Source organism: Cyrtonyx montezumae, unplaced genomic scaffold (genome assembly GCF_038088225.1).
Source record: "Cyrtonyx montezumae isolate F1298 unplaced genomic scaffold, pur_monq_1.0 scaffold_3, whole genome shotgun sequence".
Classification (NCBI taxonomy): Eukaryota; Metazoa; Chordata; class Aves; order Galliformes; family Odontophoridae; genus Cyrtonyx; species Cyrtonyx montezumae.
Window position 1 is genome coordinate 11,639,318 of NW_027072034.1, and position 27,617 is coordinate 11,666,934.

The following is a 27,617-nucleotide window of genomic DNA, read 5'->3' on the forward strand; positions in this document are numbered from 1 at the left end:
TCATAACACAACTGACTGTCCAAGAGGAAACACTGAATCTTTGCTAATAATTCCCTTAATTTACTAACTGGTGTTCAGATCATAACATCCAATTCGCTGCCTTGTTTAGCAAAGTTAACAATCACAATTAAAGGCTATGGAAGCAGATCCTACAAAATTATTAATTCCACTGTCAGATTTAGTGTTAGATTCAGCCATGAAATTCAAGATTTTTTCCCATGGTATCACGAAGACAAGCACAATTCCAAAATAAAGTTAAGTGGCCTGGCGATACCTAAGTGATCTGTTCTGCTGTTCCCAAAATGCAGCTTTATGAAAGTATTCCTTTAGCGTGAAATGCCATGTGTTCAATGTACCACATTTGTCCTTAAGGCTGTATAATTATGCCTTTCTTATCACCTAGACAACACTTTTCATCCGCAGATCTCTAAGTTTACAAAAGTAGATACCTGTCACTGACGAGCATTTGTCTTCCGTCCTGTGTTGTCAAAATTACAAGTACAGTCTTGTCTTTTAAAGAACTATGTCATACACTGAACACTGAAATACTGCAAAAATATTTTCAGCCTGAACTTGCTGCTTACCGTATTTTTACTTTTGTAACAGAGTAGTTTTAGAAAAAAGGCACATTCATCCACCTAGTGGATGTGAACACAAATTCAGCTCACACTAAGAGAAAACCGTACATTAATAATTGTACTGAAGTAGAAAAACCTAAAATTAGTGTTCTGTTGAAGAAAAGAAAAATTCTTACGTACAAGTGATACTGTCATTGAACTGGAGAGAGTTTTTGAACAAGCTTGCTCTGGCTTTTTCACCCTATGATTTGGAATCTGCTCACAGTACTGCCAGCTTAACCAAAAAGGATTAACTCTCATATCCAACTGAGAACACAGATAATTCTCAGTAATTGGTAAAAAATGAAGATGAATGGGACTGAGAGATAAGGAGCAATTAGCTCATCAGCAGTTACAGCTGTGCACTCAATCCGGATCCATCTCTTGAGTCTCGGCCCCTTTTAAAGAACCCAGGCAGAATAAGCACAGGACACCCCCTCCCCAAAAATTGCTGTACCTGCCCATCATTCCTCTCTCTTCCATTTTATTTCTGCGCTACACAAAGACACCTGTCATAGCATTCTGTGTAAATTACTACCTCTCCCAGGACCTGTATCTACAGCCAATCTTCTTTTTACACTTAAAAAAAAAAAAAAAAAAAAAAGGGAAAAGGGAAAGGGAAAAAAATGGAAACCAAATGACTACTGTAGACACTCTTAAGTTCCCTGTCAATCGTTTCATTATAGCAGCATCATCTGTTTGAAAATATAAGCAATTCCCTCATCTAATTATAGGGAGGATTTGAGGTTCATTAACATTGCCAAGGCAGAGAATCAGATGTGCAACTGCAGAGCTGTGCTCAGTGGCCTGCATTCTCTGTTTCCTTTTATTTGCTTTTTCAAGGTCTCCAAGACTTTTTCCTGAAACCATAAAAGTAATTCTTTCCTTCAAAATAGACATGTGTGTTTAGAAAAAGGAAATGACTGCATGTTGTACTGTTCTATTATTGGGCAAGGTCACTGGAGAAAAATAATTTAACCTAAATCATTTTATCTCTGATTCTGGATTAAAAAAAAAAAAAAAAGCAAGAAACCATAATTACTTTTGAACAACACATAACAGGAAATCTTAGACACGTCTCATAATTTTAAATATTACAAGGCAAGGCGGGTGAACAGGAAAACTAACATGTCAAGAAAACCTCTTAATTTTGAGCACATTTGGTGGTTGTTTATGGATTAACATGCTAGCCAAGTGTAAAATCTTGCTTTGTATTTCCTAACTGTGTTTAGAAACTGAGAACACCAAAGTCTTCACGATTGCTTCACTTCCTTAAAGAAATAATAGCATTTTTTTTTTTGTATGAATGTAATTTAAACAATGACATTTTCTTAGGACATCTGTTTTGAGATCACATTTTGAATAGATATGAACTCATTTCCTACTATGCAAGTAATTTACTATTGTTGATAGTTGTTTACGAGTTTTATGAGTCAGATTTTAGCAAGTGGCAAAGGACTTTACAAATCCTTGGAGTATTCTCTAAATGGTATGCACAGTGTATTCATTATATAAAATGTTTGGTAGTATAGGGACTGTTCTTCACTTCCTACCAAGTTACAGAATGCAAAGCCTAGCCTGCAGAGCTTTACACACATTCACATTTAAAGGCTTCTGTATTTTGTGGCTGCGGGTTAATGAAGTACAATAGCATGGCAGTAAGTACTTAAGCAGCAAGGAAATAATTGAGGTGCTCTACCTATCCATAACTTTGGAGTATCAGATAGTAAATATGTGACTGATCCTAATAACACTGTAAGATGTTAATATGACAAAGAGCAGAACCTCTTAAATGAAATTTAAAGTTTGACCTTGTCACTCTCTTTCTTTTAACTCTGCAATTAAAAACAAAACTGCAGCATAATCTTAGAAACAATGCATTTTGTTTGATGCCATATGGAATTCATTTTTTAAACAAGAAAACATTAATTTATCTATCCTGCCTATTGTATGTAGAATTGCCACTAAAGAGAACCCAGGACATTTTTCCTCCTTATCTGCAATGTAGCTCATATCAGCCAAGCTGTCACAAGACAGTACTTGATATAAACAAGAGATTGCAAAGACATCGCAGTAATCAATATTAGGATGGCTACAGTATGGAACCCCAACCACTGCATATCATTTGTCTCAGCATCTATTTCTATGACCAAATGAAGCATTAATTCAAATCATAAATCTATGGTGATTTAAATCTGGGAATGAGCACCTGCCTGCTTTAATGATTTATTTTGTACATTTCAGTAAGCAGGAGATTTGTCCATATGAACTGACAGGTCACCTTCAGATGCCAGTAGCAGACTGTTTATCACCATGCAGACTAGCATCTCATCTTAGCAAGTAAATATTAAACTAAAAGAATCCAATTGATTGTGGATGGGGGAGAAAGGCGTTGCAGCCATATATTTTACTCAGTGTGTTAATACCTCACTCTGATTCCTCTGTAATTTCTTTTTTTTTTATCCTTTCTTTTCCCTTCTGAAATGGTAATTCTGGTGGGAGGATGCAAGCTCAAGGTTACCATGCAAAACTGAGAGATATAAAATAATTACTTGTTAGTATCATCGGTTTCCTTTAACTCCCTTCACTCACTAACCTTTTGGCCACTGCTTCAAAGGATCAAGTTAATAAATTTGTGTAGTGTTCTGTATAATTATACAATGTTCATTTACAAAAATTACTTCTGTAAGTCACATTAAGCATCTGATTAAAACCAAAAAGCAAGACAATTCAGAAGTAAATGAATCTATGGAAAACCTGACAATTCAACTCCAGAGCCCATATTTTATTTTTCTTCTTTAACCAATTGGACAAAAGCCCAAAAATGAGGTAGGATCAATCCATGTACATTAACATACCATAGTGTCTGTTACATGTGGGCTAAATTGTACATTAATCTTTTAGACTGTTTTTTGCTTGTCTGATTCTAATGTGGTCTGGTGCATAGCATCATTTGAAACATAAAGATCCGATTATTTTCTTCTGTTTTGGCCCTTTCTCCTATCAATGTTCAGAACAGTTTTCAATTCATTCTTAATAAACCAACATTTAAAATTGTCAATGATATATAGATTTGATATTTATTTCAAAAACCATAAACATCTGAAGAAAAATGAAAAAAATAAATAAATAAAAATAAATAACACCCACTTGTATTCCTACTACCAAGCAACACTTTTGAAATACCAGTTCTTGTCAAGATAATACAATATGCTGATTTTCAGCAATGCAAATGCCAAATAGAGACTTAATGAACCTAATAACATTCTGGCATCATTATTACCAATCATCACTTTTCTGATTCCGTAGGCATAACCGACACTGGATGCTACATAGGATTCACTACACAGGAAATAAATAAATACAAACAATATTTGAAATAATCTCTGTAGGAGAAGTATAATTCAAAACTATGTACAAGCAAGCAAGCTGTATTTCCAGACTCATTGCTCATGGAAGAGAGACAAGTGAATGCTATTCAATGTACTTAAGATCAATTTTTTCTTTTTTTTTTCTGAACAAAATGAACTCAATTCTTCATTCTGTTAAATAGGAAAATTAACTTCAGTTAGCAAGTAAGTTAAGGGGCTGAAAAGGAATTTTGACAATGACAATAATGTTTCTTCACTTACTCTACCCTACTAAAATAGCTTGAATACATTTTAAATAGGCAATATGTGAGAGGGCAGATTAACTATTTAAATTAGGTCTCAAACAATGATTTTAAGATGGATTCTTTAATTATTTTTATTCAGATGCAATTCAGCTATTTCTTCCACAAATCCCACAAATACTTCATGCAGTTTATGCGTTATTTGCTAAACTTGCCTATCTCCACAAATGGGCAACTGGTTTATCACTAGTACGGCCAAGCAGAGTAACAGTTATCTAATTCAGTATTTGAGCACTTCATTTCACATATTACACTGAAATTCAAATCTCAACTGTCTTCAAGTTCAAGCTCTTTACCTTGAATTTTGCACTTTCCACTCATTTTACTGTTCTTTCAGTATCTTAGGGTCCACCTGGTCCTGCATTTTATTTGTACATATCCTCTCCCCTCCCATATTTTAAAGACATCCTCCTGATCTTTTTCCAATGTTGTCCTCTTCTTTCCAAGAGGATAACTTTCCCAGTAATATTATACCGACTGCATGTGTTGGTATCCAAGTATAGTCACAATCATTTAAGATCATTTTCTCACAGAAGCATTTTTAAAGGCTTTTCTTTACTGGAAGACAAAAATTTGGTTTTCACCTCATGTGATGCTGCATACATACTGTTGTTATTTAAAATAACATGCCTTCATGAACTGGTTCTTTGTATAGCAGCCCACAGTACTGCTTTATAGCAGCCTACCAATGCTACTGAATTGTACAGAATTGTAGTTCATAAATATGTTTACTTACGTTGAGTACGTAACTAATTAAGACTCATTTCGGTTACACTTAAGAGAAGTAGAATGAATAAGTAAACTGAAAAACAAAAGAGAAAAAAATAAAACCCCAGAACTCCTTTCTTAAGCCATTTTATTCCAATATACACCAATCTTGCCTGCAGTCTTTCCAGCATACCTCTTTGTCATTGAATTTCTGCTGCTGAGTTAATACTGTCTCAACATGATAAAAGGAACCAATACAATGAAATGGCATAACAAAACATTTTACAGCAGACACACACAGATGATTAAAGATTTAATCAACAACAACAAAAAGTTACTCTAGCTTTGAAGTATGCTTTAGCAAAACAAATAGTCCAAACAAATGAATAAAGTGTACTGAAACAATTCTTTCTGAGAAAGAACATGAGCTGCTGATGGCTGCTTAAGAAATGGAAAAACCTGTTAACTACATTTTAAGAATGTGTTTATTAAAATAAAATATGATAGGAACTGCAGAGCATGGCAATAATTTATTGTGTATGTATGTTTTCCTTTTGTCACAGGGCACATGAAAGTATGAAATATTTTCCTTTCAAGCTTGTGTTCTGAATTACCTAAAGTCGATACCCAGCACACTGAGCAGGAGACATTGTTAAATTTCATTCTGACACCATCATCTGTCACCCCACCTGTACTTTGACAAATGAACTCTAAGCAATCAAACCACTTTCCTTCATGGAAAATATTAACTGAAGTCTGCAAAACTAACCTGTAAAGGAAAGAATGTTTTTGTAATAGTTAACAACAATGCTGAACATGGGTGTAAAGGTCATACACAAAACGAAACTAAAAACAAAATCAGGAAAATTAATATGCAACACTTTACACCAAATCAACGATTCCAGAAGGAAGGCCAGGAGGATCACCATTTTAATAAAATACTTGAGTGTTATGGATAAACAGTAATGCTGTATCTCAGACTTACCAACACTTGAATTCAGATCTCCATTTTCAGAGTCTGCTCCATGCTGGTTATTATTTGCATGGTAGTTGGACATAGCTTCCAATTTAATTTTTTTCACTTTCATTGCTTCTGCTATGGCAGCATTGGTGGCAGCTGCTGCTGCTGCAGCTGCTGCTGTCAAGCCTGCAAAAAGTATGAATAACATTTAATACACATTATTCTATGATTCTTCATTATTGTAGGGATTAAGACTGTTACTGTTCCTTCATGCTGCCTATATAGCGAATAGAGAACACTGCAGGGTATTCACCATTCCACTTGCTTCATTTGAAGGTTATCCATTTTATTCAAATTAAATGTTACATATCCTATTTTGACATTTACTTCTAAACAACCAGCTGAATCTTAACTTGGTGTTCAGTAATTGCAGTTAGAATACAGTCAAAAATAGCTGCATGTACAAATGCATGCTCTCAGAAATGAAGTTTAGCTTGTAAATGGTCTAAAAATGTCTAATTAAGAAGAGGTGAACATCCACAAAACTGTACCTAGAAAAATACCCTTTAAATATAAAGTGTTTTTACCATGATGAATAGAAAGAAAAGAAAAATAAGAAGCACAAGTCTACAATTCATATTTATGAGTAATAGATGGAATAATAGAGGCATTTAATTCTTATTTCCCACATAATATCTAGAAGATGTAGGACTTCATAAGAAGTATTTTTAAGAGAAAGGTGAGTTAAGCTGAACTTTGATAGAACATTCATTTTGATTTCCCAAAACTTCAAGGCATCGTGGCATTTATCAACAATAATGGAATCTCTGAAACTGATTTCATCCCAAACCTAAAGCCACCATCATGTACTTCAAGTGCTTATCCTACCAAACCACATTTCTGCCATTCATCCACACGCAAGAGTTTTTGTGAAAAAGAAAAGTCTTCTCTGTCTAAAGCAATTAATAGAAAATTTCCAGTAATGCCTTCAAAACTCAAAGTCTTTATGTGATGTATTAAATTTTCTGCCTTCCTCCTTGAGACAGAATATTTCGTCCGCTGTCTCCAGTCAGTGCTGCTTCTCACTCCCATTGCTTTGCTCAAGCCTGGGTAATGATGGAGAGAAGTCAGTGTCAAAGCTTCACAAGAGCTATGCAGGAAAAGACCTCCACTTTCTGCTTATCCTGCATGATTAAGCAAGGAAGTAGACATGAAAATTAAAGAAAAGTAAACGTAGTATATTAAAGAGAAGGAACTACACTACGTAAGTTGCATGAAGTAAAGCTACCAACCTACACCCGCAACCTGTGATGTCAAAAGATTCTTGCCCTGACAGGAGGGACAGCTTCAAAAATCACACAGTCATCAGTTCAAAGGTGTGTGCTTCTCTGTTTTTCGGCCAGTCTGAGAGGTGTGAAGTGTGCTACATATCTCAAGATAAATTAACTCCATTATTTAATACTGGGCCTAGGCTTCTGCCCCAGCATAGGAAAAGTGAACTTCAGTCAGAAAGACCTAATAGGCAAATAACCCCAGGTTGATGAGGTAAATATTTCTTCCGGTATTTGGCTCCTCTTGTTGTCTCTTTTGCATTCTTAAATGAAAAATCAGTTCACTGTTGCCATGTCTTCAGCTAGCAATGGGGAGAGAAAGAAGGAAACCCACTGGGGAGAAAGCAGAAGGTGAACAGATTTTGAGGGAATCTCTGCCATCATGGGGAAAGCAACAAGGTAGCATAAACAGTACCTTCTAATATATGATGTCTTAACTCAAGGTCGCTTTCCCTTATTTCTCTGCATGACTGCATAAACATTAGCAAACAACTCCAGCCTCATAAGCAAGCTTCCAACACCTCCAAGTGCAATAAGAATTACCAAGTATGTGATAATTACATTCTGCACTGGCAGATCAATATTATTTAGAAAACTGCTATTTCAGGGAGAAGTACTTAAAGTAAAAAATAAAATAAAAATCAGAAGGTGGGTAAACTTGAGGGTTTCGTTTTATTTTAGCATCTGCTTCTATTACAAAATATGCATGTTCTGATCTTTAAGAAGATATCGACAATGACATGGATTACTTCCAATGGTATTTTTATCTCAGAGGAAGGATATGAAGTTATACATTATACAAATTTGGTTACAGTCCCTAAATTAGGCCACAGAGAAAGGGATAGTACACCTCTGAACTAGGGTTTGCTTCCTGTGTTCATCAAACAATACAATACCCTATACTTCCTTTTTTTCTATATACACCATTAGCAAGCTAAAACTATCATCTTTAAAGAAAAAACCTGTAGAGAAATATTCAAATACCAATATACACAACCAACAAATACAAGAGCAGGCCTCAAACTTTTGGCTGTAACTAACTTTGAGAACAATTTTTACTTAGTTCCAAGTAATAGTATTAACACCATATTACACAGATAATCCACTGTATTTATGAGCTCATCTGGAAATATATGTTTTCACAGAGAAATATTGTTTTTCACATTTCAGAACTGCTAAAATACACACTCACTTTTGCTATAAAATCTACAAAAAATCCATTTATGCTTCCCTCTGAAGCAGGCCACAGTGTTTCTCTGTAAAGGAAACCACAGCCTTTGGATATGGACTAGGAAAATAAAACACAGCTTGGATCTTTAATACAACTTTTTTTCAAAACAATGCTTGTGGTAATAAATGAAAATTCAAAAAAAAAAAAAAAAAAAACTACTAGTTTTATTCCTACGCTTATACACCTGCATAAGTAATTGAAACGATTACTTTGCCACACAGCAATTAATTTAAACACTAAATCTGAAATGTGTCTCTCATACAAGCACAACTGGGGGTGGGAGATGGACTTAGTATGGAATAATCCATAGAAATGTAGTTTAATCTTGGCAATTCTACCCTAGAACAATTTCTGCCTTACTGTTAATTTTTTGCTATCCTTCCACTGCCATAATATAGCAAAGCAAATGGCAAGGAAGGCCCAAGACAGAACAAAAATTTCTTGCTAGCACATTGCTTTACCTGTCTCACTAAAAGAGGTTATCATATATGTAACAAATAGAAGAGATTAATAAGATGCTATGTAAAATCTGCATGTATATTTTAAAATTCTAACATTCATGTATCCTTGGGTAAGTTCTTGAAAATTGTTTCTTAAAGTGGTTGTTTGAAAAAGCCCTTTGAACTAAACATTAATTAGTATCGCTTTTTTCTAACAGCAAGTAGCCACAGAATTTCTTAGCTGTATATTTTTTGTTACAGAAGTTTTATCATCTAAATGAGAGAATCATAAGTCATCAATAAAGGCAACTGAAATGGAAGATATAATAAGAATCACACAGAACAGCCACTCAGTTACTTTTTATGCTTTACAAAAATTTATCTGGACAGTTAAAAAGTGTCCGGGCCAAAATATTCGATGGATTAAAGTCAATGGTGGCTGTCATTAATATTCTGAAATTGATAAGTTGTTTATGTCTGGCATTCTTCCTGCTGATTATGCAGTGAGACAGGCAGCTTTATAAATATCTCATCACTCCATCGTCACACAACTTTCATCGACAGTGCTCATGCACAGCTATTAGCAATATGAATCTAACCATTACAAGAGGAAAGAAAATCGAACATGTGGCATTAATACGCAGTCCTGGTTCCTAACCATCTGATAGGCAGATGGTATAAAGCGGATTCTCCAGCTGAAATGAAGGGGCACATCATTTAAAACCTTGTTTGCATTCTAACTGATATCAGTGCCATATTGATATACATGATACATCATGGCAGTATTTGAACAATCTAGTTTGTTTCAGTCATAAATGTTTACAGCCTTGTTTTTTATCTTTAAAAGCATGTTCTGAAGAGCGTATTTTTAATTTATGAAACCTATTGTTTACTTCTGTTGAACCAGAAGATTAGCGAAGAGCAGGAATATTAAATTACCACAACTGCAGCAGTATAACTAAGATGGATGAATAAAGTATGTTTTTTTCAATAAAAGATGTTAGTAAAGGAATTAAAAAATTAGCCTAGGCATTTTATGCATTAAATACATTTATTCGTTTAAACCTTACAGCTTTTTTCCCATGTGACATACTTAGAATTTTAATGCTTTATAAAGCTATTCATTTAAATCTCTTACTGCATGCAATTAATCTTGTCCAACAATTTAATTCAAAATGCAAAACATCAGAAAGTAAAGTTCAATTCAACATCATGCTTATGAACTAATCTCAGTACTGCTGACAGTTCCTATAGACTCATCAGCAAAAGTCCGTTCAAGGTGTCTTGTAGGAACCACATGAATTTGAATTACAACTCAATTGAAAGCTCTCCAAGCCTTAGTAGGAACTCAGGAACAAGAAGCAGAACACCAAAAGTGTGAATGATCCTTTTCTACAAAGACCTTCCTTCTTCTGTCACTAGATTACTTTGGCCTGTTGGGTGTGTTTGTTAATTATGTTAATAAAGTTGCAGCCTGCTGCCTCTGCCAAATATAATCATAAGCATTCCCTGCCAAGTTCTGGTTTAATTTACACCCATGCAAGTCTAGTGAAGACAGAATTTTGTGGGTGAGAATGAGACCAGAAGTATGCCCAGTATGCATGGTCTATAATGCTGAAAAACGAGTGAATGAAACACAATGACAAAACACATAGTATCTCCAGGGAAAAAAAAAAATAAGAAAGTGCTTTAAAAGCAAAATGCCAAAGAAAGCTGTCATATATAATGGCAGATTTTCAAAAAGTGTAGAAAATACCGTTGGAGACACACAACTTCCAACAAATACTATTCCCTGCCTTTAGAGACTGCTCCTAAAACTTTCAATTTTTATGGAATGATAATTTTACAAGACATCCTATTTGTGGGGAAAAAAATAAAAAATAAAAAAAGCAATAAAATTAAGTATGAGTTTACTTCTCAGGTTCAAATACATCTCAACATTCACATTCTCAGCATTCACCTAAACCTGGTCCATGGACAAACTACAAAAATATTTCATTATCTGGTTTTACTTACAACTTTTTCATACTATTTCCAACAGTAATTAGCATTCCTAATAATTATTTCTAAATGTAAAAATAATTATTTCTAATAATTATTAACTGCCTTAATATAATTTGTTCTTTCCTTTATAAATACCATATTTATACACACTTACAGATACATTAAAAAATCTACTAATATGTGTATGCATTTTCACAACCACTTTCTTTAGGACTTCAATTCTACTTTCATGATTACTCATCTTTTCATCATACAATATGCAGAAAATAAAAAAATGACAGTCAGCAATGTGTTACATTTAATTTAATTTATTTGCTGGAAAGTTCATTCAGCATAAACGTTTTATTCACTGCATGAGAGGAGATCCAAATTGCATCTGAATTCTGAAAGAAATCCTTTCATTATTTCACATTAATGCTTAATCTTTCTTCTTATAGTTTATGTTAGTGGCATAGACATGAAAATAATTTGCGTATTTTCTCAATTTAATTCTAGATTTCATACTGGAGTTCTTGCTTGGACAAAAATCTTGCTACAGTCTGAATCCCTCTGCTTGAGAAATAAATGCAGTGTTACTCCCGAAGTCTTGACCCTGATCACTGCAGATTGTTGCAATGGTTTCATGGGTTTCTGCAGTTCAGACCTAAGTTTTTGGTAGCTTGCTAAACTGCTACCAAGTTATTTCAAATGAAATAGGATCCTAACCTGTCTCTGATCTAATGGGTATTTTATAGTACAATACATAGAACAAGAATGGGAAAGCAATCTGCAGGAGGACAGGGGTCTGATTATGTAGACTGTTGAAAGGGGAACTTCACACTGTACTGTAACATTCTGCTAAAATATACCAACTTTCCTTAGTAGAGTTCTTTATGTATAAAGAACTGGCATGTAGCAATCATCCAGAAGATTTATGTTCCTTATATCTGAACTGATTGTATACAATATTGGTATACCCCAAAAACATCATTACCTTTTATTTTTGGATAACAGCAAAATCCTTGTCTGGCATTTCTAGTTTTATTTTCCTGCTCAGCTTGATGGTGCAGCATAAGCTGCTCATCCAGATTATTTCTGAATACTCATAAAATTGATATTAATAAAAGAGTCAGGTAAATAAATGAAAGTGGAATAACTAATTGCACTTCAAGTATTTTTAAAGAAGGAATTGTTAGAAAAATTGAGCCATGTGATATAAGTTAGACTAGTGAAACTAGAAATGGTGAACTAAAATGAAGTTGCCAATCTTGCACTGGGACAAAACCAATGTTTGTGAGTCTCCAACCATCTGTTGTTCATCAGAACTAATCAGACCTTTTTCCTGTAACTACTCCTAAATTGCAATATGATTTTTTTTTTCGTCTGGGTATTTCATTTAAAATAAACAATCAAAAGAGCTAAATTTCCTCAGCAACTTTCAAATCTAAAAACCTTTTTACATATAATGCGTCCCTGCAATGAATAACACAGTTGCAGAAATAAAACACAGACCTAGAAAGAAGCAGTGTCCTCTTGATCTGTTTTGCTGAAAGCAAAGAAAACTTAACACAGATTTCATTTCGGAGAACTACTGGCAGGTTCAGAATTGGTGGGGGAAAATAAAAGGCAAACGTAGTGACTTTATCACTGATAGCTACCATATATGGGACTGATGCATATATGTTCCATGAAGATATTCTTTATTGTGGATTTATTTCTTTGTAATGAAGTGTAAAAAGTATAATCTTAAAGTGTATTTCAAATAACATGACAAATTACTGTTAGAGCTTATCATGTTTTGTAATCTGTGACTTTTCATTGGTTTGATGCAATCGTGATAGAATTAAACAATGCACTCTGCAATGATGCCTCGCTATATTATATTTTTCAGCAGTTTAAAATACTGCTGGAATGCATACAGCTTCACAACAACACAATTAAGAGGGAACATTCTTTCTTAAACAACAGTCATCTTTTCAAAAGCAATAGATTCTCAGTTCTCATTCAGCCTATTGCATTATTCATTTTGTGTGCAACCTCATGCTGGACCATAAATTGTTACTTTATCTAATCAAAGGCGACTTAACTCCACAGAAGGTCAAAGGTTTAATTTTGTGAAGTATTATCTTACGCTATGAGTTTAACCGAAAAATAGAAGAAGAAAAACAGCCAAGAAACTGGTAATAAATGAACCTTTATTGCCTGAGGCATTGGCCTAGTTAATAAACTTTCATTGAAGGTTTCTTTCAACTGTTATGGACAATGAGGTAAAAAAAATCTTAAATTACAGCCATGTGTGACTTTTAAAGCAGGCATTCTTTTTTATCTCAAACTCCCTAGCTTAGGAAAAGACAAAGAGATTGTCTTCAATTTCTTAACCAAAAATGCATGCTTCTAAACAGATGAAAAAGTGCAGATCAAGCCTTTCTAAAAGCAGAGGTCAGCTTTGAACAATATAAAAAAATACTTTTACTTACGTGTCAAACCTCGATTCACAATCTCTTTAGCGGAATACTATGTAATCCAAAAACATAAAAAATGAAGTATGTGTGAAGGGAAAATATAAATACTAACAATATATTATGCTAACAATGATGCCTGGTTCCTAATAGACTTTCTGTTTTACATTTGCATTGCTAGAGTGCAATAATGGCTCTTGTTAAATAGAATGACTTATTATGGGAACAACTTCCCTGCACCTTTTGCAAACAGAATTCCTTTATTCTTTTTGTGTGTATTATCTCATGTTCTCACAACTCTATTCTCTCCGTTACGAGAAATTAAAAGGTTTAACACAATGGCAGTTACTGATAGTTATTGGTGTTCCATGAATTTTCCTGATTAACATTCTTAGATTTGACTAACATCAATGTCTTTTATTGACACGTTCTTTGAGTCTTGTTTAGAGAAATGCATTTCATTATAAGGTCAGAAACAGAATACAAAAAATCAGAGCTACTTAATAAAGCCTTGGTCTGCAGTCCAATTTAAAACTAGATGGACACAGTTAATTAATTGCAACACCTCTACAATACAAAAATACCAAAAGGACGTGCGTGTTCATGCCTGTAACAGCAGTAATGTAGCTAAATACTCATAATCTTTCAACCGGCAGGAGCTTTTGTAGTTTTTTTTTTATAAACCTAATCCACAGCTTGACGCAGATCCTGGGGTAATGGCACACAGTTCTTTGATTAAACTAATATCTGAACACTGTCAAAGCAGCCCGATGGCCCAATGGAAGTCTCCCTACAACTTCAGATCTCAACCTTGCATGAAGAGCTGCCAAATTCATTCCTATTTACCAATTTGATGTATACACCTGGTCTTTCACGTGAAATACATCTTATTCACTACCTTTTCAAGATATTTTAAATAAAGCTTATAAAGGATTATTTATTAACAGCGTAAAAATATGCTACATGAACAAATATCCTATTGATTGCTGTTTTCATCTACATTTACAAGTGTGAAAAGCACTATAATGACAGAAGTCAATATAGGAAAAGATTCCAGAAATCTACTAGTTGTTATTTCAAGGCCTACCTGTCACTGTTTTAGCACACAAAGTTGGGCAAGAGAATTTTCATGTTTCAAAACATAAAGAATTCACCTGTAAGGATCAGGGGAGCCCTACCTCCTCCACCACCTTCAAGAGCTGCAAGGTGTCTATGGTCCTGTTTCTTTTTTCTTTTTTTTCTTCTTTTTTATTTCTATTTTTTAATTTTGTCAGATCCATTATACATTATGCTGTGCCACAGGCAAGGCATAGGGCTAAATGTACTATTACAGAACACCGACAGCAGACTACTGTACTGTGATGCAGAACTGTGATACTGTACAAAGTAGCTGTGATAATGACTTACAGGGAATGCTGTGTAGTCCTGCTTTCAGATTAAAAGGTAGTAAATTCTTACAGACAGCCCTCTCTCACTTACATGCTCCACTTGTTGCACCAGGTAACAGAACACTAGATTTCATGGATTGGCACCTAATCTCTGGGGTGTGCACTCTTCTCTTTGCATCTCGAGTGCAGATCAAGGCACTAGACAAATCACAGACTTTGGACATTTGGAAGCACCTGCGTCTCCTTCCATGGCATGACAGTGGGAGATGTGCATGTGCCTTCATGCAGTGAAACCATGGTCATATCACAGCTCTGTATCAAAGGATTACTCTCTGGCTCACTTCTGGCATTTCTGTCTCCAAAAAGATTATTTTACAACTCAGAATTGACTCATATTCAAAAAGTAAACATTTGAAGATGCTTACAATGTTAAAGGGGAAAATACGCTATTTATTATGCAAATATAATCACTGTATTTGGTTATAATACAGAAACAAACGTGCTACCTAACCCACAGTATGCATTGATGCAATATTATAGAAACTGCAGCCTTTGGCAAAGTTAGATTTGTACAATTGATTGTGTGTGCTTCCAAAAGGCATAATCTTTGAAATCAAGAGCTGAACAGTACGACTTTCTACCCCATTATGGATGAATATTCAAGACAACAAATACACAGCATGACAAGGTCCTAGTATGGACCTTAACAAGATCATCTTAGGCCCAAGAAATCTTCATCATATCATGTCTGAATGAGGTATTATATGTGTATCACTGGCTGTACTTTACTCCTCTCAAATGGGTGGCATTAATCAACAGTCAAAATATGAGTATTCCACATATTCCTCAAAATATTGTAATATACAGAAGTAAATTTAATTCATCTTTTCTTCAAGCATTAATGAACAGGCTATCAATACATTAGAGTATACCCCAAATCTATCTGTTACTGGAAATTTCTCCATTTGTCAGCCTCTGCAGAAAAGAGGGATGGGATATGTGTTCTATAATTTCTCATTACTCTAGGTTATGACCTTTCTTCTTATCATTTCTAAATTCTAAGTTTTACAATTCTGACACTGATATTGGCAAAATGGACTGCAAACTTAGCACAAAGTGAGTAATAAAAATAATTGACAAAAATTTAATCAGTATCTAGATAATAGCTCACTTTTTTTTTCCCAGCCACTAGCAATCTAACCTCAGCCAACAGTAAGATGCAATATCAATATTTAACAACTAAAGCATCAACATCCTGACGGAGAGAATGTCTTTATCTTTTTAATAAAAACATGCATGGTCTGTTCCTCTTAGTGCATGTTTATCTGGGGGGGATTTTACAGACACTACTAGTTCTCCACACTCTAATCAGAAAATTTTCTCTACAGATCACCTGGAAAACAGGACACAAATATTGCTATTATAATGTCTTAGAAACCTGAACACCATGCACATTCTAATTATTTGATACTAATGTTGATTTGAAATCACTTAGGAAATCACACAGATAGGTAAGATGGCAAGTATACGGTGTTGCTTACAGTTTACAGCATTATTCACTACATAACCCAACGGCCTTGGTGGCCCCTTCCTAAAGTGGTCTGAAGAACATGCTAGCTGTGAAATACACTAATGGGACTGATAAAATACAGAACTGTAAATTTTTTGATATACATGAGGAAATGAGGGGAAATGACCGAGTTTGTGATAATTTCTTACAATGAATTTCTGAGTTTGTTTACAATTGAATTCTTAATTGGCATTTAAGCATGTTAAAAAACATACTCAGTTTTGGAAGCACAGGAGTTACTATTTGAAAGGACACAAATGTATAACCAAATTTAATTTTCTGATAAAGTGTGCACAAAACTAAGGAGATATATATTATTTTTTGCCTGATGATTAGAGAAATGTCTACTTCTAGAATTCTTAGCATTCTTTCAGTGTTTTCAGGTCTTTAATTGGGCACATTAGTCATATGTTGCATTTCTTTGCCAAGCTTGAAAAGGAGTATTTACTCCAACTATCAAAACAGACATTCAATGGCAATAACAGGCCACAAAAGAACCATGTTTTATCTAAGCTGTACGTAGTAGTGAGATTTCACATAATAAAAGCAGATGAATCAGCATGATTCTGTCCTTCCAGCAACAGTGTTTAATAAAGATGACATATCATCTATTGTAGACATTTATGTATGCACCATGTAGTATCATGATCAAATCTGCAAAGTGTACATAAATTTTTCTTTGCTGTTTTCTCTCTTTGCTGTTGACACCTTGCCCTTCCCAACCATACAAAATGCTTTTCAAAAGTGGCAGTATAATACTGTCTCAATCAACACGTTTTTGAAGGAAAATATTTACAAGTAGCTTTTTTCTATTCTCATGTGCTTATTGAAAGAAAGCTTACACTTCAGGAAATCCTTAGTGATGTTCAGTGCAACCTTAGAATTTTCCTGGAAACAGTTAATTTCAGGTACAAGTGACTGATACTCCTGGCATGTTAAGTGTATGAAATACAGAAGGAGTTACAAAATGGCTTCAGAGGACCAAAGAAACAGACGGTCTCTGATGGTGCTGATATACTGGAGTGCTGAATGGTTAATATTTCCAGTTGCTTAAATGAGCTGTTTGTTGTATTGATGAGATCAACATTTGCACCCCAAACTATAAGAAATATTACCTTTATTAATAGGACAATTTTTTTTTAATCCATTTGATGCATCAGCTCATCTTAGTATCTTACCCTTTTGGCAAATTGACAAAATCAAATTGAACTTGAGTTCAATGAAAGCTTCTAACTCTGTGCTCTCTTCCTCCAAATTAGTCCTTCATTAGCACTGAGTGTTTCAAACAAGTGTTAACAGAAATAACAATAACTCTAGAATGCCAATTGCTCAAAATGCTTTACCATTTATTTACTTTCTTTTTCACGTCCCGTGCGTTCATATGAAAGACCCAGATGCAAAATTACGGGAGATATTTTTTCTAGCAGTAGGATTTGGCTTTTTGTCAGATTCCATAAACAGTTATTTTGGCAGCTTTAGAGATGCCCCTAGGTCAGTTGCTTGGTTGGACAGCTGGATGGCCTGTCTGGTTCTCCTGACTGCCATTTTCTTATGATTTATCTTCAGTTAGTTGTAAATTAAATACAAGCAGATCACTGCCCCCACACATACATGACTGTGGCTCATCCATATAAGCCAAGAATTCCTTCCAAGGAAATCCTTATTGGGTACTAAGAAGAATCTCAAAAGATACGCTGAAATAAAATACCTGAATAATACCTGAATTAATTTTGAAGCAGATCACCTGTTTAAATAAGAATTTCATTGTTCTAACTGAAGACAGAACAAGAAATTAGAGGGTCCTGAATTTTAATTCTAATTTTACCAGAAGGTATGGATACCTTACACATGGTTTCTTAATAGAAATTAGTTGATATCAGTATATAGCTATAAAGGGAAAAGTGCCAAGCATATGCTAACGTTATCAGCCCTGCTTCGAAATCTATAAAGTCAAACAAAGTCCATAGAATTCATATCAAACTCCTCTAAAGGGGAACACAAGTTCAGAGTGCAGTGTACACTGCAAAAAATAAATAAATAAATCCACAATGACGAAGCAACACTACTTCAAAATTCACCGTAAAAGTCTACAGCTTTTCATTTTCAGCCCTAGAGACACTGAACAAAAACAGTAAGTGAAGGTTTTAGATTGCTATTAGTTTACCTGCCATTTTTTCCTTATAGGACAATCAATTTAAAAGATTCAAGATTTTTTAGTAACTTGAAATTCATTTAAAATCATATTCAAGTTAATTAAAATTCTAAAGATGAAATTTCTAGCAATTTTTCTCACTTTGTGAATATTTGTAAAAAAAAAAATGACAGGCTTATTAAAATAAATAAACCCTAGACTTCTGTTAATACCAGAGCTAGTTAAATGTGGAATGTATTCTTTCTAAATCACTGACAATGCTGTCAAGAGAGAATATAATTACTTGATTGTATGTTTGTAAAATATGACCATTTATTTTCTTCTTGATTGTAAAAAAAAAGAAAGTCATATTATGAAAAACAGGATATTAAGAATTTAAAAACACATAAATGCTGCTCCCAAACTAATGCCTCCCATTTTATGATGATGGCTGATGAATTCAGAGGCGGATGTTGGTGGTATGTCAGTAGAGGCTGAACCATCCTACCAATATTCTGTTACATTTCATTGCTGTGCAACAGATGCCAGCAGAGAGGCAGTCTGACAGAATGGTGCCTGACATGGAAGTGTGTATGAAACAAAGGTGTTGAATTCCTGCGTGTAGAAAAATTGCAACGGCTGAAACTAACTGATACTTGCTGAACGCTTCTGGAGACCAAACAACGGATGAGAACACAGTGAGGTAGTGGGTGGTGCATTTCAGCGTTAGTGACCGTGGCATGAATAGCAAGCCACATTCTGAATGGTCATGCACAGTTCTCATGCTGTGTAATGAAAAGCATCTCCATCAGCTCATCTACACAGATCGATAGATTACAACCAGGGAAACGTCTACAGAGCTAAATATTGACTACAATGTGTTGGAAGCTATGCTGGCAACATTGGAATATCACAAACTTGGTGCAAAGTGGGTCCCACAAGTGCCCACACAAAAACAAAATGAACACCGTATACATGTCTGTCAGGACTACTGATCCAATACGAGGCTGAAGGGGACAGTTCCTTGAATGTGGCACTACCATTATGAGCTAGAGTTATTTATTGCTGTGTTTTGAGTGAAGAAGTTGTTTTGTAAAAGCACCGCTCTCAATTTTGTTTCTAATCCAAAATGAAGAGTTCCTACTCAAACAGGAGAAAATTAATATTCATTTTAAATGGGGAAAAATTACTGTAGGAAAAAATCTCACACAAAGGTCTATCTAACATTAATCAATGCATTAAAGCCTTTAATATGTGAACTACCATTTGCTTCATTGCTTATGGTTTTTTCCAGATCAATTAGTATGGTTGATTCTGGTAGAGACTTTCGTCTTCAAAATACCTTTATGGATAATCTCTGGCAAGTATAGAAACTAATTATATTTAAGTCAAAACTATGTATTACATTATGCTCAACAGACCTAGAGAACGAAGCAATTAGCATTAATTTTGTAGGTGATAGTTAGCAAATAAAAGCAGTTCTGACGGGGTAAGTGAGAGGTGAAGCCATGAACTCTGCCTGAAGAACTCTAGTTCCTAAAGGTGAAATATCTCCGATGTGCTGGATCTCATATAAATACAGCTTATAGGAGTTTTAAAAAATAATGTACATATCTTTCCATGTATATTCCGAGGCAGTATGTTTTTCCTTTTCTTTCTTTCTCTTTCTTTCCTTCTTTCCTTCCTTCCTTCTTTCTTTCTTTCTTTCTTTCTTTCTTTTCTTTCTTTCTTTCTTTCTTTCTTTCTTTCTTTCTTTCTTTCTTTCTTTCTTTCTTTCTTTCTTTCTTTCTTTCTTTCTTTCTTTCTTTCTTTCTTTCTTTCTTTCTTTCTTTCTTTCTTTCTTTCTTTCTTTTTCTTTCTTTCTTTCTTTCTTTCTTTCTTTCTTTCTTTCTTTCTTTCTTTCTTTCTTTCTTTCTTTCTTTCTTTCTTTCTTTCTTTCTTTTTCCTTCTTTCCTTCTTTCCTTCTTTCCTTCTTTCCTTCTTTCTTTCTTTCTTTCTTTCTTTCTTTCTTTCTTTCTTTCTTTCTTTCTTTCTTTCTTTCTTTCTTTCTTTCTTTCTTTCTTTCTTTCTTTCTTTCTTTCTTTCTTTCTTTCTTCTTTCTTTCCTTCTTTCCTTCTTTCCTTCTTTCTTTCTTTCTTTCTTTCTTTCTTCTTTCTTTCTTTCTTTCTTTCTTTCTTTCTTTCTTTCTTTCTTTCTTTCTTTCTTTCTTTCTTTCTTTCTTTCTTTCTTTCTTTCTTTCTTTCTTTCTTTCTTTCTTTCTTTCTCTCTTTCTCTCTTTCTCTCTTTCTCTCTTTCTCTCTTTCTCTCTCTTTCCCTCTTTCCCTTTCCCTTTCCCTTTCCCTTTCCCTTTCCCTTTCCCTTTCCCTTTCCCTTTCCCTTTCCCTTTCCCTTTCCCTTTCCCTTTCCCTTTCCCTTCCCTTCCCTTCCATTTTCTTTTTTTTCTTTCTGATAAATTTTTATTCATTTTTTGTATTACATGCACCTTTAGACTTCCTATGCTTTCTTAAGTTAAGTAAGATGAACACTAGAAAAAAAATCTGCATCAGGAATAAGATGAAAAAATATTCAACAACTACACTGCTAAAAAGAGCGCATTTTTATCAATATTCAAACTTTATGCTTTTGAAGCATAAGGATATTTGAGGATGAGGATATTTGAATTTTCTACTGATTTGCATTAAAAAAGAAGGATCTACCAAGACAATCAATTCTGTTAAGTATGTAACTAGTGTATTTATATTTACTGACATGGAGGAGTGCTTCTGAGTAGCACTGCAAATTAATAGAAATACAATGCAGGAGAGAGAGATATTTGAATTTGTAGTTAGGAAGCTGCTGGCATTATGCATTACAGTGTAAGTGGGTCAGGATAAACACTTAACATTCAAATTTAAATATAATATTGTGTAATACAAGAAGATCTATAGAGTCATAATGTCTGAATATATTAGGTATGATGATAATATTTCTATTGATTTCAGTCTGTTAAAATAATGAAACTAGATTACACAAATCAATTCTTGGAATATAACACAAAAGCATGTATTATTTGCTTTACACTTTCAAAACACACTTTTCAAGTGAGATTGACTGCAACTGTTTTAGACTGTAGCTAAAAACAAGCACTAATTTTCTCTAAGTGCACCTAAGAAAAGTCCTATAGAATTTTTTTCTGTTCTCTTACAGTTGTCAAGCTTAACAGTCTTTAAACTACCTTACAAACAGCTTTCTAGCATGATTAATTATTTAAGACCCTAGCTCTTACATCATTACATCTGCGAGGAGAGAGGGCGTTTCGATAGCAGGATCTACCATTAATGACAATTAGATAGTGGTCTGTTTCCTTTCACTCACAAGGTAAACTAAGAAAACACTGTAAAACAGTCAAGAACACAAGAGTTTCTGGTAATGTCTTCATAGTTATATCTAAATAAATATTTCCAAGTATAACAAAAGCTAAGACATTGGTTTTTCAGGCTGTCAGGCATGGTATTTTTATTTCCAGAGAAAAATGTGCTCTTCTGTGTTTTAAAAATTATTTCTGCTCCAGATGGGAATCAGACAATAATCTTGAAATTACACTGCTATAAAAACATTTGAAAGATTAATTTTGTCCACTATCACTGTTCCAGTCATTAAAATACAACATTTTTGAGAACATATGTTACAAAATGAGTGGTGATCCAGGACACGGAGTGCAATCAAATCTGCAAAGCACAAAGCCTGTATTCAAAACGGAACTGTGAAGTAAAGACACATTTGCATTGTGAATACAATAAAAGCTGTAAATCAGTTCTTTAAAAACAGAAGACAACAGCCTGAGCCAAGAGCTGCAGGCATAACTTCCTAACTGGGTGTACAGAATGCTACAGATTTCCATACTGGCACAGCAAGTTAAAGACCTGCAATGGAGATTCACACTCCACTGTTGTTACCAGTAGGTAATTATACAACGGTATTTCTAATGATGGAGTCCCAAAGCAATGCTTCTTCTCCTCCCAGTGGAAAATATCTTTTGAAGGAAAGAGTGGCTGTGGGATTCAATAGGAGGGAAAACACATACCATAAAATATAATTAAAAATTGTGGAGGCTGCCTATGACAAGAATAACCATAAAAAACAGATACAAACCAGCTGGCTGTTAACAACTCCTAAGTTATAAAAATCTTAAACCTGCTGTAAAGCACTCAATTCGATTTACATAACCACAGAGCTGACATTCCTTTTAGGCTCCTCTGCTGGGGCTTATTTTGACATGTTTTAAGGCAGCATAAAAAGCAACTGTGAAAGGAAGACATGTATCATCTTACATAAAAATTCATTCTACTCTTAACATAGGACTTACACGCTTAATCCCACTGACTTTATTGAAACTGGTAAGGATCTTCAACGGACAGTGGTAATTCCATTTTGCAACACTACTCCTTTGGTGCTCCTATTTTTGATAATGTTGATAGCGTGTATACACACAAACAAACAAACAAAACTATACATCAACAGAAGCCTAAGTTTCAGTACAAATTCACAAAGGATTAGCTCTGGCAGCTCTAGTGCAGCACATTTAGTCTAAGATTACGTTGCTCAAGACTGTGATCAGCCTTTGCTTAAAGAGAAAAGCATTCCTTAGGAATGTAATGATGCAGACAGTGTTTTACACGACTAACACAGCTTGCTGTAGGGAATTAAAATAAACAAAATAAAATAAAATCAATCTTACATTGAGTGAAGTTTTGATGTATAAGTGCTGGCAGCTTACATTGCCCAGAGCACAGAATGAGTTTTGCCATTTAATAATTTGCTTGATTCACTGTGCTGCCTCATGCAGGGCATTTTATGCCTGATTTATGTTTAATCGAGTCACCTGCTTAATGTTAAGGAGGGTCACAGTTAGATAGAAGGGTTATGACCATACAGGGCTTTCAACATCTCCCAGTTCGACATAAGAAATGGGTGTAAGTGCTAGAGGTCAACCTTTTTCTTTTATTTTTATTTAATGTTCTCTATGGAATATTGCATAAAACATTAATGTACCACAAAACCAATTTGATTCCCTTTAGAAACACAGTAGGTAAATATGGATTAGGAGACTCTAAACAATGACAAAATAAAATAAAAGAAATATGTAATATTAGAAGTGACCATCTATATGTGATTTTTTTATGAATGTAAAGTACAGCCTTACTAAAAAATGATTATAACTTTAACATATATGCAATCCAACTGAATCTGGTGACTGTGGGGAAAAAAAAATAAAGATTATAAAAAATTCCAGTATAATGTCAGGATTTACATTTCAGACATAACATTCATCCTTTTAAAGGTATATAACTGGACACTTAAGTTTACCAGCATCTTCCTTCTGATAATGCTATGAAAAATTACATCCAGGGAATAATTTAATAAATAATATCAGATGTGGTCAACTACTACAGATTAGAGAGCTTAGACACATCTGGTATTTATAAATATTTCTGATTCTCTTACTATTACAGCATGCTGAAAATTACTGTGGACATAATGCATTTTGAGATTAAAATCCTCCCATATAGCACTGATAAAAAAGTAGCCACTGTGCCAAGTAAGATATTTGAATACCTTTTTTAAGGTGCAAATACTACAACTAGCAATGGGAGATGGAATTCAGCACTTAACAGTTTGGATAACTTCATTTAGTCAATGTTGATTCAAATTTAAAAATTAAAAATTAAAAAAAAGGACATCTTGTTTGTTTGTTTTTGTTTTAGGAATATATTTTTTTAGATGAAACAGTTAAGAGTTATTTGCATTACTGTGTGCAGATGTGCTAAGAGAATGTGGCAGTGGCATGGCAGCTTTAGCAAGGCACAGGCAGCAGGATATCTACAATGGGACTACAATAGAATTTTGAATTTGTCCTTGTTCATAAGCACTGGAGGACTACTCTTGGAATAAAAGTAGAACCAGAGATCCTATTAGAGTTAACATCAAGAAATACCACATATTTGTTTGTTTAAATAGCATCTAGAGTGTTATCACATGCAAAACCTTATCAGCTTTTTAAGTGGATTGAAAGTGATATATACATACATGCTATACATACAGTTTCCTGAACCCAAGAACACAGTTCACAGTGAATCAAGATGAGTATCAGAGTATCTTATTTCAATCCTTGAATAAAATTTGGTTTGACTGCCTGTTAACCTGCACGTGTGTGATATACAACATAGAATCACAGAATCATATAATGGTTTGGGTTGGAAGATCATCTAGTTCCAACCCCTCTGCTGTAAGCAGGAACCCATCCAGCTTGGCCTTGTATGTTTCCAGGGAGGGGACATTCACAGCCACGCTGGGCAACCTGTTCCAGTGTCTCACCACCCTCACAGTAAAGAATTTTTTCCTAATATCTAGTCAAAATCTGCCCTCTTCCAGTTTAAAATTGTTTCTCCTTGACCTATCACTATATGCCCTTGTAAAAAGTCCTTCCGCAACACGTCATGCAATTGTTCAAAAAAGTTCTTGTTATTACACTCAAAACATATTCAGCTTCTTCAAGCACTTTAAAACATATCAACTATTTCCACAGATTCATCTAATGGACAATATCAGACATAGTTCTGAATTTGTACTTTTAAAATAATTTACCTACAGCTTAACCCCACAAATTTATCATTAACCTTCAAAAATCTGCACTTTCAGCCCAAACTTTTCATCTAGTTGCCTGTAGGGAGCGAAGACACACAGGCATCTCCAGAGGGTGATTCATGTGGCCTTACAGTGCAATGTATCACTCTCTAAAAATGTCTCTTTCCACTGGCTATGAAAGCAGATGACTTGCAGAGATTTCAACATCTACATTTCAGATATTATCTTCTGGTAGACGATTCCCCTCCCTAACAGATAACTTCTTAATGGAAGCAACTTTCTTTCCTTGGACTGTGAAAACATAGAAAGGACATTTACCTGGATACTTGCAGTTTCTAAGCAATATAATGAATCCACTACTTTGGAATTCTAATTCTAAGTACATACTTCCTATAAAGCTACTTTCATTTTCATGAAGAATTACTACACAGTTGTTTCAACATCCTTTCAGACTACATTATTAAAAAAAAACAACCTATAACTTTTTCAAAGAAAAACATTTTAGACATCAAAACCTCAGCAAAATATACATCAAAAAGATATATAATTTGTATCGCAGTTTTAAAAGTAAATCTTCATTTCTATTAGACATTCTTTTTCTTCCTTTTTTCACTTTTTCATTCGTTTACCACCTTATTTCTAGTAATATTTCAAAATATGAATATTTTGCTTCTTAAAACAGAATCCATCAAAGCTAGAAAGCAGCAATAGGCACAAAGACATAAGAAAATTGCCTGACGGCAATCATAATGCCTCATGTCCTCAAACGCTCCAGAGGCAGAAAACACAGGAATTTTTTCTGGAGAAATTCAAAACTCTATAATTGTTTGCATAATACATTTTTAGCATTTCTGTATCATGTATAATCACTAATACCGCAGTTAATGTAACTGTAAAAGTGGATTGCAGACTAGATGTCCTGTTTATTACCTCCTAACTGTTTCCTACCTTCAAAATTTACATAAAAAAAAAAAAAAAAAGAAAGAAATACTGTCAGACAAGGTAGAATAAAATTCAGTTTGAATTCTATTTGTTCTCTCATCTTCTACTAGCTTTTTTCAATACTTCGCCAGTTAATTTTTTCCCTTGTTCCGCTTCCTCTTGAAGTTAGGGAGGCAAACTGAAATCACAATATTGATATTCAACTTCTAATAAAAAATTAGATTTAATGTCAGTAGACATAGTGCCAAATAATACTGATCATCTAATTAATTGCATCCTTCCTGGCTGGATTACTGATAAAATCTCACCACCATCAGCATTAACTGAGAAATCAGTAAGATGACTGAAACATATTCAGTGTTTGCTCCGACCAGTTATTGACAAGTCTTGAAGGGTAGTAACCACAAAATAACACAATCACAAAATGGCTAGGGTTGGAAGGAACTTCTGGAGATCATCTGGCCCAAACTTTGCTCCAGCAGGGATGCCTAGAGCAGGGTGCCTAGGACCATGCACAGGTATCACTTGAAGATCTCCAAGGAGGAAAGTCCACAGCCTCCCTGAGCAACTTATATCAATATTCTTGTCACCTGCACAGAACAGAAGTGTTTCCAAGTGTTCAGGGGCAGCCTCCTGTGTTCCTGTTTGCCAGGACAAGAGGCACTGGGTATCAATGAAAAGAGCCTGGCTCTGCCCTCCCTGTATTGTCACTTCAGGTATTTATACACCTGGATAAGATCCCTGCTAAGCCTTTCCCTCTTCAGAGTCATAATTCTCTCAACCTTTCATCATCAAGGGACATGCCAGTGAATAAACTGCAGAATGCCACTTCAGCAAGTGTGCAAGCAACTTTCAGTTATTACAGAATCCAATATGTCATTGGAAGTGGCTGGCACAACGAGGAAGAGAATTTGTGCTTTTTATTTCTGCATAGACAAACTTGGAAATATGAATTCATCAGAGCATACAGAGACTCTCAAACATGCTCAGAAAGATGTATTTCTGCTCACTTGAATAAACTTAAAGGGATGATACTCAGCAGTGATTATGGGCCTATTTATTTCATTTAGTGGAGCGTAATACTGAGATGTCTGAATTAGCATGTGCACATGGTACACGCACCACAAAGAGGTATTAACTCAGGAACCGAAGCTCTTTTGCCATTTTATAACTGTGATGCATCCTGGTTGAAAATGACTGATCTCTTTTGTACTGTAAATACGCTCTTAATTCCACCTTACAGTGGCGGTAGACAAAAATGTAGGAGTATCTAAAAATATTCCCAACTCTGAAGAGGACTAAAATCTACCAGCTTCCCCTGTGTTGTTGTCTTGTAGGACAGACTGACACGGTTTTAACAACTCTGCCCAGAGAGCTCTCTTCTCACTGTCTCCCCTTACACAGTATATTCCACTTGTAAAAAGGGTAGCAGCAAAACACAGAGTTAGCATGAAATACTGAATGCCCATTGGGCATACTGGTGAGAACAATGGAAATCTAGTTCTATAAACATGCTGGAAATTGGTGTTAAGACAAAGGAAAAGCAAAATGATATTAAA

At 34.6% G+C, this 27,617-nt stretch overlaps 1 protein-coding gene across 6 annotated transcripts in view; it reads right to left on the reverse strand.

Moving 5' to 3' along the window:
* Nucleotides 1–27,617, reverse strand: part of DACH1 (dachshund family transcription factor 1) — a 347,790-nt gene that overhangs the window by 159,943 nt on the left and 160,230 nt on the right. For all 6 annotated transcript variants that reach the window (XM_065744032.1, XM_065744033.1, XM_065744031.1 and 3 more), the window contains exon 3: nucleotides 5,984–6,145. In XM_065744032.1, coding sequence (XP_065600104.1) covers nucleotides 5,984–6,145 — 162 coding nt within the window. The remainder of the gene's footprint in view (nucleotides 1–5,983; nucleotides 6,146–27,617) is intronic.